The sequence below is a fragment of the Rhinopithecus roxellana genome, chromosome 12 (genome assembly GCF_007565055.1).
Source record: "Rhinopithecus roxellana isolate Shanxi Qingling chromosome 12, ASM756505v1, whole genome shotgun sequence".
In the NCBI taxonomy this organism is placed as follows: domain Eukaryota; kingdom Metazoa; phylum Chordata; class Mammalia; order Primates; family Cercopithecidae; genus Rhinopithecus; species Rhinopithecus roxellana.
In genome coordinates this window covers 125,510,386-125,524,307 of record NC_044560.1, presented here as the reverse complement: position 1 = coordinate 125,524,307, position 13,922 = coordinate 125,510,386, and the positions used below count along the sequence as shown (strand labels likewise).

The window sequence follows — 13,922 nt, the reverse complement described above, 5'->3', positions numbered from 1 at the left end:
AGCTGATTGGATGTAACTGCTTTGTCCTTGTTTGTAAAAAGACAGTAGACTTACCATCATTATGTTCATCTCTAGGAGCCCGGACCCCGTGCTCACCTCTCCTGTGGGCAGTAGACAGAGAGCAGGGTCGCCATCCCATTTCACAGATAAGGACTGAGGCACGGAGGGATTGAATGGATCTCAGGTGCTCTCTGATGACCCTGTTTACTAAAAGGGAATCTTTGGATGGTGCTGAGTTAATACACTCAATGGTGTTCTGTTGGTTTTCAATAAATGTCTACTCCTTGACAGAGTCTTTCAATGCCTGCCTGCTGGCTTCTCAAAATAAACTCCAACTCCCTGGCATGATATTCCCAGCCCTCTGTCATCTGGCTCTCACCTGGTTCTCTGGCCTCAGCCTCGTATACTCAGCTCCACACAGCTGAAACTTTGAGTGAGCAGTCTTCTCTTGACCAGTGCACCTTTACACCTGCTGCTCCCTCTGCCTAGCGGGCCCTACACCTGCTCCTTGCCACATAGCAAGCCCCGTTCATCTCACAGGGTTCATTTTAAGTGCCCCCACTGTGGGGCCCCCTGGTCCACTCCCTCTTGCCACCTGCATTGTGCCTGCATTGTGGATCTAAAGATGGCCATCATCTTTATTGATAATGGTCATCTCTATTGCCCTGATTTATTATCGTATACTTGACTTATATTTGTTTTTCCCCCTTTAAACCACAAGCTGTGTAAGGTCTAGGACTGGTCTCCAACTGTCATTTTCCACATCTGTCAAATGGGGTTATCTTGTTCATCTTATGGGGCTGTTGTGAGGAACAAATACTGTGTTGAGCTCACAAAGAGCAGCCTCAAGGTTACAGTCATTAAATAGTGGAGTGGCTTTTAACCTAGGTCTAGCTAACTCCCAAGGGTGTACATGCTCCCTTGTCCCACTCAGGGATGGGAACTACTAGAAGGTGAAATCTTGTACCTGAAAAAACTCAGAGTTCTGACTACCCCACAACAATTGATGTGCATTTTTACAGATCAGGATATGGAGCCTCAGGGAAGTACAATGGCTTACCCAAAGTCACATGGCTAATTCACCATAAGTGTGGTTCTGGAGTCCATCTCCCCAGTCCTGTTTCTCATCTTTCCCTGCCTCTGTATCTGCCCCATGAGATACACAATTCATACTTCCTTGAGGCAGTGTAAGAGGCATCATTACCCCACTTTACCAATGCAGGACTGAGGCATGGTCTTTCCTGAGGGTGTCTCAGCTACATGTAGACAGCCCGATCACAGCCCCACAGGGCACAGCTGGGGGTGTCTTCCTCAGTCATAGCCCTAAACTTGTCCGTCATCCCTCAGCCCCCATCAGCCCACCTTCTTCTGGGGATAGCAGGCAGGTCCAGGGTGTGGATAGATGCTGAGATTCCTTCAGTTCTGTTAACTCTTCCACATTAACTGGCTCAGTGACCTTCAGCAGGGAACAGGCATGTGAGGCCAGTTGTGACAATCTGGCTGGGACCACGATTCTTGCCGCCGAGCTGCTGATGCACATGCTGCTGGGAGTAGAGTGAAGTCCTGTCGCCATATAGCTCTAGAAGGGGTGGCAGTAGGGTGGCAGGGCTCGGATTCCTCAAGACTCTGCTTCTTGGTGGGATGCTTACTCTGCTACCCCAAACGCTGCTCATGACCTCTGTGAGGCCAAACTATCCTGTTCTCCAGTGACTATGGGAGAGGTCAGAGGAGCTCCTGTGTGGCCCTGTGGCCAGCCATGTGAGAGCGCCATCCCTCAAGCTGCTACACTGCTAAGCATGAATCCCAGCTCCTCCCCTTACTACAGTGTAACCTTGGGAAAACCAGAAAATCTCCTTATGCCTCAGTTCTTTTATCTCAAAAGGGAAATAATAATAGAAATCCTGCCTCACAGGGTTGTTGTGAAGACTGACACAGTTCATATTCATCGAGCATTTAGGATGATGTCTGGAATAGAGAAAGCACTAAATAAGTGCCAGTAGTAGGGGAGGAGCTAGCACTAATGGAGCACGTGGCCGGTGGCAGGGCCTCTGTGAGGCACTCTGTACATGGTTCCTCTAATCCTTCTCTGAACCAAACCCAGGTGTGGGCCTCCCAGACTGTGGGCCTCAGCTCTTCCTCATCACCTTCCTAAGAGTGCCACTAGCTGAGCTCTTCTCACCTGGAGGATCACCTTGCAAGCCAGGAGCTTGGCCTGAACCAGACCTAGACCTTCTTGACCTTGTTTCTGACTCCTGGTCAAGTGTATGCTCTTTCACTGACTCTTCCTGGGACTTTGGGGCCAACTTTCATTGAAAATTTCCATCTGCAGAGTACTTTGTCCTCTCCAGACCCTTTATCGTTGAATTAATGAAACCAGCACTTATGAAATGCTACTGTGGGGAGCCACGCCATGCTCTGGAGGGCAGCAGGGGCAGTGGGCACAGCTGTGGCTTTGGAGTTTGATGGGCCTGAGTTTGAGCCTACCATTTCCATCTAGCTAGGGGATTTTGCTAAGTCCTTGCCTCTCATAGCCCCTATTTCCTGACTTGCAAAATGGGGACAGCAATGTCTTTCTCAAGGGGCTGCTTGAGAGGGTTTCATGAGATAGTATAGGTCAATGGTGGGTCAGCGCCAGGCACAGATAGGTGCCTGACCAGTACCCACACACCCCTCTTCACCTTCGCTCTTCCACAGAAATTCCACCAGGTCACTGGGCAGCTCTCAGCTCTTATTTTCAGAACAGTCCAGGGATTCACTGGATGTCACCTGGTAAGTTGGTGGTGGAGTGGGGACTAGATCCAGATCTCCTGCCTCCCAGCCTGAGCCCTGCTGCTACATGCCAAGGTGCCCATCAGGGCCTAGACTATGGAGACAAAGAGCTGGCCCTCTCCCAGGAAGTTCACTCCTCAGGGTTATTTTGTGGGAGTAAGAGGAGGGAGGAGGATTGTGCACACACACACACACACAGACACATGCACACACCATGCTCTCACAACTACCAATATCTCCAGACACCAGGACCAAGCACAGCTTCGTACTTCCTGTAAATGTGGTAGTGACATTTGCTCCTCCCCCATTCTGCTTTCCTCCCACCTCTCTTCTTCACCTGTTCTTCCTCTTCTCCTCGATGTCCCAAACAGCTTCCCACTATAGGTGTGGTGCTAGATCCACTAAGGGTTTGTGACGGGGCCTTTCACTTTTCTAGGCTTCTGTCTCTTTATCTGTGAAATGGGCAGAGTTGGGAGCAGGAGGGTGAGGACTTATACTCTGTGAACTTTAGGGTCATCAAGGGCAGACTCCCTGTGAGTCCATAATTCGAGGCCCTTGGACTCAGCTGAGGGCAGACAGGGGTCCTGTGCCAGGTCAAGGGAGGGCCTAGAGTGGCTGCTGTTGTGCAAATCACACACTGGGCCAAGCAGAGACCTCAAACTGTCTTGCTTCAAACCTTGGCTCTTCCCACTACAGTACGCTGCCTCTGAACAGATAACAGAAACAATAAATTTTGCACAGAATTCTCTAGAGAGAAAATCATGCAGGCATATGCAAATTATTCCACAAATCACATGCAAATAGACTCCTTGCTCTTTGCATCCTGTCTTCATGGACAGAGCACTGCTCTGAAGCCGGCAGAACTGGGTCTGAATCCCAACTAGGTTCCTGGGAGGCACTCAGCAAGTGATGCCGCACCCTGACTTTCTTTCCCAGTCTGTGAAATGGAGCCAATAGAATTACAAGTGAGTCCAGCTAATGAATGTACAGTAGTTAGTCATGGGTCAATCTTTATTCACTCACTTCATACATAGGTCTTGAGTACTTTCCCTGTGCCAGGCACTGAGCTGGGCACTAAAAATACAGTGGCAAAGAAAGGAGACCTGTTCCTGCTGTCTTGGAGCTCATGGCCTGCAGGGAAGACAGACTTAAACCACAGTGTAAGTTGAAGTAAGCCTCAATCCCAAAAGACAACTGCAGCAAATGTAACTTTCTTCTTTTTCTATAACTGAATTCAGTTTCTATTTTGAGGCCCCTTCCTGCCAGGGGCCAGAAACTTAAACTCATTTGTGATCCTCAAGGTTAGGTGCTTTCAGCAAAGAGTTCTGATGTTCTCAGGGTAGCAGGCAAATCATCATATCATTGGTGACACCATCTATCCACACTGTTTGCTTTCGACCCACTGTACCTCATGACTCTCTGGGCCTTGGCCGCTGCAGAGCCCCTGCAGGTCACTACCATGTTCCACCCTGGTTCCTGACTGAAAGCTGCTTTACCTCTGCCAGCTCTCTCTGCTATGCCTGCACCCTACCTCCACCTCTGTCCTGCCTTCAGGAGGCCCTGCCCTTCAGTATTCCTTGCCTCTAAGCAGCATTCCACGCTGCAACCAGATAGAGCTCTCCAAAGTCCATAGCTGACCCAGGCTGAAAACCTGGCAATAACTCTATAGTCCCCTTCAGGTTTTTTCAGCTGGAACAGCAAATCCTTGTTCACCTCTCCATTCCCATGCCTACAGCAAGCCAACAAAGAGCAATGATGAAAACAATGCATGTATACATTTACTGTGTACCACTTTGCTTATATCAACTCATTTAAATCCTCACAAGAACCCACAAGTAATTCTTATTCTCCCCTTTGTAATTGATGAGGAACCTGGGGAACTGGGACGTTGAGGCCACACAGCAAATGAATGGCAGAGAGAGGCGGCAAACTCAGATGATCCAGTTTCAGAGTTTGTGCTTTTGACCATGAAGCCAAGGCCCTGGAATTGAAAAGCTTTTCGTTACCAACAGACCATCTCTTTTCTTACCCCGGCCTGGATACTTTCCCCTGGCACCCCTTTCTTTTTATTTTATTTTTAAATTTTAGATTCAGGGGATACATGGGCAGGCTTGTTACATGGGTAAATAGTGTGATGCTGAAGTTTGGATTTCTAATGATCCCATCACCCAAGCAGTGAACATAGTACCTGATAGGTAGCTTTTCAGCCCTTGCCTCTTCCCTCCTGCCCCTCTTTATGAATCCCGGGTTTATGGTTCCCTTGGTGTCCCTGTGCACCCCACGTGTAGCTCCCACTTATAAGTGAGAAAATGCAGTATTTGGTTTTCTGTTTCTGTGTTAATTCACTTAGGATAATGGCCTCCAGCTGCATCCATGTCGCTGAAAAGGACATGATTTTGTTCTTTTTATGGCTGCATCCTGGCACCCCTTTCATCTGGCTCCACTCTACTCATTTTTTAATGAGTAGAGGACCCCTTCTGGGGCCCCAGGCCCCTGCTGGGTCCCCACAGCTATGTGCTGTTCCCATCAGAGCCTTTACCAGTCAGTGGGGAGTTGCTTCCTTACTGTGTACCCCTCTGAGGCAGGACCATCTTAGACATTTTGAAATGCCCAGAATTTGGTGTGCCAATGAATGTTTGTAGAATGAAATGAGTGATGATCAGTTCAACTAATCCCACACAGTCAAAGTTGTATGAATTCCTGGAGCAATCCATCAATAGGCCTTTGTAAGCACCTACTATGTGCCCAGCCCTAAACCAAACACTCTAGGAGAAAAAATTAACAATAAATATCAGCCTCAGTTGAGGTTTGGCTAGAGAGGTTCATCCTGGTCTGTGGGAATTTGGGACAGGGTAGTGATCTCCAACTTCCAGCTTTAATATCAAATCCTCTACCACTTTTCCATCTCTTCTGGCCTCTCTGGCTTCCAGCCTTCCTGTCATCCTGCCTTTTTCCCAGCTTCCTGATTAAATCAGCTTGAACAAGAGGACCTGGCAAACTTGTTTACAGAAGGGACAAAGGCCGATCTCAAGGAGGTTGATGGCGTCTTCCAGCAGGAGGGAGGTTATTCTCCTCACCTGACAGATGATGCTTCTACTTTTGGTGGAGAGGAATAAAATAGATGGAATCATATGATGTCAGTGTGGGATGTATCCTTGAGAATTATTTAGTTCTTTCTCCTAATTTTAAAAATAAGCATAGACCCAGAGGCTTTCTACAGGTCACCCAGTAACTGAGCCAAAACTAGAACCCAGGCTCTGTTCTGATTTGTTGCCTTCTGCCATTCAGTATCCTTGTCTCCAAATTTCATTGTTAGTCAACTTCACAGACTAGGACTCCTACTTCTGAAACTAATCCTGTTTTTAACTACCCATTGCCTTTCAATCTTTGATCTAAGTGAGTTTATGGAAGCATGCCACAATTTTCAGGTACTGTGTTAGGCAGCTAACACAGAATCTCTAACACAGGTACACAACAGTCTTCCAGATTAGGTATTATTATCCCTGTATCAAGAAGAGAAAACTAGTCAGGGAAAGCTAGTCAGTAACTTCTCTAGCTAACACTCAGTTAAGATTTGAACTCAGGTCCCGAGACTTTCTGCTCCCCTGGTCCCTCTGCTTTCTTGGTCCATCCAGTGCTTTTGGCCCTTGGCCAAGGATGGCATTTTCTCTCCACTCTTACATGCCCTCACAGTCTTCCTCATACTCCCCTCCCACCAAAAAAAAAAAAAAAAAAAAAAAAAAAGTAAAAGAAAAGAAAGATCTCCTTATTTCCTGATGAATGGGAATGATTTTGAATTGTATCTGACCTCAAACCAACAGATGAGTCTAAAACCTCCCCTCTCCTTGCCCCACACCCACCCTAGGAGAGGGAGCTCTGGGCAGCTGCAGCCTCTGGTCTGCCTTTGTTTTCTCTCATTCTTTTATTAGCTGCCTAATTGGCAGCCCAATTAATCTGTTCATCTGTGAAGGAGGATGGATCACAATAAGCTACTCCATTTCCAGAAGCCATTCTCTGAGGCAGTGTGGCCAGGCCCTGAGCGCAGGCTGGCTCCTTGATGGAGGGCCGCCCCGGGAGCCGGGGTCAATTAGTGGACAGATTAAGCAATTATTAGCCCCTAACAAGGGCGCCTGGCATCATTACCCTGCCTGTTTACTGGCAAACTACAGCTTTAATATGAGGACCAACAAATAAATTAGGGCATCTGGTCTACTGCTGCGTTAGCCGAGAAGTAAATGATGTCCAACTGGCTTTCGGCTGCCTATGGATTCTCAACCTTGGCCTAATGAAATGTCTGAGATGTCCCTCACTGGTCATAGAAGCTCTGGAATGTGTTCTGGAGTGAGTTATCATTCCAAGAGCTGAGTGCCTGCACTGGGCACTTGTTCTTCATTACCCTGCTGCCTTCCTCCTGCCATCTGTCAAAACCTACCTTTCTGACAGGGCTCAGCTCAAAGACTTCCTTCTTGATGCCTTTCTTGCTCTCTCCAGCAGGAATGGGGCCCCACTTCTGCATTGTGGGAGGGTTTGTCATTCTCCTATCATTTTCTGGCATTACAGTAATTTCATGGAATGCTAGAGTGCCATTTTGCCCATTTTCTTTTTCAGGTATCTGAGGAAAGAGTAGAAACGTGGGGGAGATAAGGAGAGGGACAGTGGCTCAGAGTTATGTTTTCTCACCCCCTCTTCTCTGGGTAGATGCAGGCTGTAACCAGAAGGATACCAAGAAGGGAGTGACAGGATCAGATTCACACTTTCAGAAGATCCTTCTGGCTGCTGTGATGAGGGCTCATTTCAGAGGTGGTGGCTGTTATCCAGGCCAGGTGTGATGGTAGCCTGGGTTAGAAGACAGGCAGTGGGATGGAGAAGAGGGGAAGATTTGCTCCATTCAAGAAAGGGACATGGGGACTGCCTGGTAGTAGGAAAAATGTCATGGAGACAAATTTTCTATATTTGGTGACTGGAAGGCAGGGTGATTTTAGTGCCAGTGAGAAGCCGGGAGGGCAGTCATCCCTGGAGTCCTAGAACAGAGGATCTTCAAAATGGGGAAACAAGCACATTTGGGATACATGAAAGAAACCTCCTTCCGCTCATGTGACTTTGGCTAAAATGCTTTTCCTCTCTGCTTCTTGATGTGCCTATCAGCAAAATGAGTGTTTAAATCCCTAAGGACCTCGACCCTGTGATTATCACATCTGATGTCAATGTTTAACTAAGTGTGCCTATTAGAAAACATCTCTTAGTTTACTGTGTAGTGCTGGCCCACCTCTCCCCATCTCTGTCTGATGAAACTCGGTGGGCTCTCAAAGCAAAGCTCAAATGTCATCATTCTCGGAAGCCCTCCCAGTTCTCTACAGCAGGAAATGCTCTCTCCCCTGCCCATGGGCTTCAATGTTACGTCGTCAACTGTCTCTTGGAAATACAAATGTATTTGTAAATATATTTTATACAGATAACACGTAGTCTATAACCACACACCCACAGTGGCCAATAACAACACAGGCCAAAATCACCTATTGAGCTCCTCTTGTTTTCCAAGCTGAGAAAAATGTGTTTCCTTCTCCTTGAAATGCTTTGTTGTTAAACCGGACTCTTCTCTTTCCCTAGGGATCATTGACTTCCTCGTAAGCCAGCACCCTATTGCCCGTGTCCTCCGAGAATACCTGGTCTTCAAGATTGCACCAATGCTCAATCCTGATGGAGTCTACCTGGGCAATTACAGGTAAGCAACTGGGGAGAATGCTTGGAAGCAGGTAGTCATAAGATGGTGGTATGGAAGCAAGAAAAAATATGGGATATATTTTTTAAGGAAGAATTTTGAGGCTGCCCGTGAGTTCATTAGAGAAAGTTTCTCCCTGGCTCTTGAGAATGTGGTTAATTGGCTTTGGCTGTTTCATGCACAGCCACCTAAGGTCACTTGCTGGGGTTTTCTGGAGAGCTCACTGGGCCAGGAATCAGGAGACCTGTTATCAGTTTTGGCATCTACTTTTTGCATAACCTTGGGGGATCCACTTTTCCCTCTCTGAAGCTCAGTTCCTCTTGCATAATGGAGACAATAATTACTTACCTGAAAGGGCAGTTGTGAGAGCTTCAAAAGAAATGGTGGGAAGGAATGTGCTTTCTAGAATATCGTGTGGTAGTTACAATGATGACTCTTTTGTTGTGTTTCTTCTTGGAGAATATCGATGAAGGAGAATAGAATCCCAGGACATCTGAACAGCATTTCTCTTCAGTGTTGGCATACCAGCCAGCCCACACTCACTCATGCACTCAAATCTTGAACTCCCTTTCTCCTGGCTTAGCACCATAATTTACAGCCTGAAATTCCACTGTCCAGAAGATTATCTGCCAAAAGAACAATGGCTCATTTGAGATAGATAGTGTTATTGCCCTTATTTCATATTAAGGTAACTGACTTGCCCAAAGTCACACAGCCCATAAATCATTGACTAACTTCACCATCCAAATTATACAGTTTTCGAGCTCTTTAGGCCCAAGATTTTCAAGATGACATTCAGACCCCCCAGCTTTGCATGCCAGGCATTGTCTGCCCTGCTGCCTGTGTGTCCACCATCTTGCCTCACCTCTTCTTCTCTCCTCCTAGAACAGGTGCTGCAGCTGCACTGAGCAAAGCCCAGTTCCCCAGACATGTCCTATTGGTTCCTGATACCTTACTTTTATACAGGCTGCCTGCTCACCAGAAACCCCTCATCCCTTCTTCATCCCATTAATTCTTTGCAACTCAGTTCATGTTCCTTATTCTGGAAAATATCCCCTTAAACCCCAAACAGAATTGGCCCCTCTCTTCTCTGAGTTCTCACAGGCCTGGTTATTTATTTGTTTGTGTATTTGTTTATTTGTTTGAGACAGGGTTGTGCTCCATCGCCCAAGTTGGAGTGCAGTTGTGCAATCATGGCTCACTGCAGCCTCGACCTCCTGGATTCAAGTGACCCTCCCACTGCAGCCTTCCAAGCAGCTAGGATTTGCAGGCATGAGCCACTGTAGCAAGCAGGCCTGGTTATCGAACAACTCTTGTTCCACTGCATGTCCTCCACTGTCCTTAAAGCTACTGGAGGGCGGAGACTGAACCTTAATGGCCCTTGTGTCCCTCATGCCTAGCAGCAGGGATCAGCACATAGTAGATGCCTAAAAAGTGTTTGATGAATATGAGAGAATGAGAAGGATGACTTTACTGATGAAGAAACTGAGTCCCAGAGATGAAACAGTACTTACTCAGTCCGTGGCCTAACTCAGACCAGAACCAGATCTCCTGACAGCCAGTCAGGTTTGTTTTACACAGAGTTGGTTTACTGCTTTCCAAGAGCATGGCAACTGGGTCCAGAGGGGTACTCCTGGGTGTGAACTAGAGAGAGCCCATGAGATGCCTGCAGACTTCATTAAAAACAGTTTTGCTTTCACTCTTAATTGGCTGAAGTGATGGTTCATTAGCATTCGCAAGTTTTGTGGCTTGTTGCAGGCCTGAGAGCGATGCTTTTCCACCTTCCATGGACAGAGTGTACTGTTAGCGGTAATAGTGGTAGAAAGACCATTTGATTTATGTTAATGTTTCTGTTTAATTACAAGAGCAGTGGTCAGAGAGAGGTCAATACTTCTCTCCACACATTTATTTATGTCATCATCTGCTGTCTCAGGAAGGACTAGCTTAAAGGAAGTCAGTGACCTTGGCCAAAATGCCTCCCCTCTCAGGGCTTCAGATGGACACTGAGATGGTGATGAGGGCTAGATGCCTTCTACATGTGTTCAAGCCCCAGACTTTGTGATTTGGGGACTCCATGATAAAAGATTTCCAACCCTCAGTAATGGTTTCACACTGAAGCTTCGACCCCCAACATTCTCCTAGTGAGAATATGTGATTCTCATTATGAGAGTTGGAGAGCAACTCTAACCACAAACATTAATGCCATTGCTAAAACTGTACAACAAAGAGCCGATTAATCATGATAATTCACTACTTAAAGCTTTAGAGAAAATATATAAAAAAAATACAGACTCATAATTGGGAACTTCAAGGTGCCTTAGAGGTCCCCTAGACCAGCCACACTACTCTCTAGAGCAATACTTCTGTGGTTTGGCAAGATTTGCCAAGGCATTATGGAGGGAAAAATTCAGAGTTCAGATAAGTTTAGGAAACACAGAGTTAAGCAAAGTTAAATGTGTTCTTTTATAATATGACTTTTCAGAATTTTGAATATGCTTATAAACATAGGGAATCTAAGAGGGGAAGTAGTACTTAGTGTTTCCCAAAGATAAGTGAGAGGGGTCCACATCCTCCCTGTAACCAGTGTAAGGGTTTCTGAAACACGTTTTGGGAAATGCCACTCCAAGAATTCTACTTGCCAATCCAATAGCCTGTGAAGCACTCACACACTACTCTCATTTAATCCTCATAATTCTGTGATAGAGGAACTTTGTTAAAGTTTTTCTAAATTCAAATAATAACAATCTACTCAATCTAGCTTGAGTACAGGAGAAAATGTGGCGAGTGGGGAGGGAGAGAGGAAAGGAGGCAAAGAAGGGAGGGAGGGAGGGAAGAAGGAAGGAAGGAAGGAAGGAAGGAAGGAAGGAAGGAAGGAAGGAAGGGAGGGAGGGAGGGAGGGAGGGAGGGAGGGAGGGAGGGAGGGAGGGAGGGAAGGAAGGAAGGTTGGTTCTCAGAATTCTAGTGCAGTAAGAGAGCCAGACTTCCCAGGAACTGATCAAATTGCTGGAAACATGTTGGAAGACAGGTGGCCAGGTCTTTGCCTCTCTCTCATGCTCTTTTGCTTTCATTCTCTCAACATCTCCCTCTGGAGGTGCAGACTCTCAAGACTCAGATAAGTTACGTCATCCCCAAGAGGTCTGTGGCCTGTGAGGAGCGGGCAGGGATGCAGGTGTGCCTGACCTAGCCCTGCTCCTCTCTGCAGTCCCACACTCCCCCTATAGCCAGCACCAGGCCTGCCAGACCCTGGGAGGAGAACCAAAGACAGGCCTGCCCTGAGGCACCTCACTCCTGCTGGCTGGAGAGATGGTTCAACAGGCCAGTTCCCTGCAGTGTGAGATGGGAAGGCAGGAGCTTGGAAGGAGTAAAGGTCAGTGGTTGAGAAAATGGACTTGGGTGTCAGGTCAGATTTAAATTCTGCTCTGCCACCTACCTGCTGTATGACCCTGGGTAAATTACATGGCCTCGTTAAGCTTCATTTTTCTCATCTGTAAATGGAGATGCTATAGAGTTATGAGACTTTTGTGAGATAATGCATCTAAAGCACAGTGCTAAGCACACTGTAAGTTATAAATAAACATTTATTCCTCCTTCTCTTCTTCCTCCCCACTCCTCCACATTAAAGAAGCATATAATCCAATCTAGGAAGGCTGGTCAAGGAGATTTCCCAGATTTCATCAGCTAAGTTTAGATTTAATAATACAAGTACCTATTCTATGGCATTTATAGTGAACTAGAGAAGGTACACTCTAGAATTTAACAGCAATGGATGGCCACTATACCATGATAGATCAAGCTCTTTGTGTTAAAGAACAGCACCATTTTCTAACTAGACTACTGTATATGATACCAGACTATGGTTTACGGTAAGAGTATATGGAGCCTATACTAAAGTTTATAGCAACAATATATAGCAACTATAGTATACGCTATGGTACCTATCTTTAACAATTATGTTGGATGATATAACAATGGATAACAGTTACCTTATACAGTAAAAGCACAGAGCAACTATACACTCTGTCTTTCTTACTGCACTCCAATTACATTGGCCTTCTTTTCATTTCAGGTCTTAGGTTTAATACCACTTCACAGAAAGGCTTTTCCAGGGCTTGCAATATACAGTGGGCCTCCCATTACACTCTTTCATAGCACCCTATACTCTCCCTTTATAGCTCTTGCCCGAATTTGTAATTATGTGTTTATTTATGTGACTATTTGTTTAATGATTGTCTTCACCTTAGACTGTAAACTCCATGAAGTCAGGACTTTGTTTACCTTGTTCTCTGTATCCCCGGTACCTGGCAAATGGGCTCTTGAAATAATTTTATTTTTCTATTCACTGACCTGAAGTTCACATATATGTTTCCAGAATGAACAAATGAACTAAACAATAGTGTTTAGTGATTGTGTGATGGCACAAAGCTACAGTGCCCCATGTAGAGTAACTAGGGCCAGATGCAGTCAGCCCCCAACCCTTTACCTTCATCTGCATGGCCTCCTGGCCCAGTTGTTTTAACTGTATGTTGTTGTGACAGGAATACTGCTATGCTTTAACCTGATGAGCTGCTGTTATAATTTAACAAACTGGATTCTCAGCCATGCTTAATTATTGTATGGAGCGTGATACTTTTAAAGGCACTTACAAAACCACATTTGGTCATACAACAGCAACCAAGAAAGGAAAGTCAGTTTTTACTGTATCCATTTAAGCCATGGGGAAACAGGCTGAGAAGGTAAAGAGCCATGTTCAAGGTCATAGGGTGCATCTAGGGACTCTCCACGCTCCCACACATTGCCTTTGCTCTATAAGCTATAGGCAGAAGTGGAGAACTGAGGCTCTAATTTTCACTACTCTCCTGAGCATTCTTATTTGTCCTTGGACAAGACACTTCGCTCCCCTGGCCTGTTTCCCTCCTACTCTCTTGGAAGAGGGAAGTGGGATGAAAGGCACCTTCCATCATTTAGTAGAAGCACGGGGGAGAGGCTCTATCAAGAATGGGATGGCTACAGCATGAATGAAACTTGAGGACATTATGCTAATGTGATAAGCCACTCATCAAAAGACAAAGACTATATGATTCCACTTATATGATGTTCTTCAAGTGGTCAAATTCATACAGACAGAAAGCAGAATGGTGGTTACCAGGGGCTGGGAGGATGGAGAGAATGGAGAGTTACTATGTAATGGGCATAGGGTTTCAATTTTACAAGTTAAAAAGAATTTTGGAGATGGATGGTGGTGATAGTAGCACGTTATGAATGTATTTAATGCCATTGAACCCTACACTTAAAAATAGTTACGATGTTAAGTTTTATGTTATGTGTAATTTTACCACCGTGTTATAAAAAACAATGGCATGGTTACTGACATTACAATGGGAATATTTTCAGAGAGCTCTGGAAGGATCTGGGACCTAGGAGTCTTGAGGAATGA

The 13,922-nt window shown here is 45.9% G+C and overlaps 1 protein-coding gene across 4 annotated transcripts in view; it reads left to right on the top strand.

The window, feature by feature from the left end:
* AGBL4 (ATP/GTP binding protein like 4) overlaps nucleotides 1–13,922 on the top strand; it is a 1,510,388-nt gene that overhangs the window by 1,366,287 nt on the left and 130,179 nt on the right. For all 4 annotated transcript variants that reach the window (XM_030942932.1, XM_030942931.1, XM_030942930.1 and 1 more), the window contains exon 8: nucleotides 8,377–8,491. In XM_030942932.1, the coding sequence (XP_030798792.1) occupies nucleotides 8,377–8,491 (115 nt within the window). The remainder of the gene's footprint in view (nucleotides 1–8,376; nucleotides 8,492–13,922) is intronic.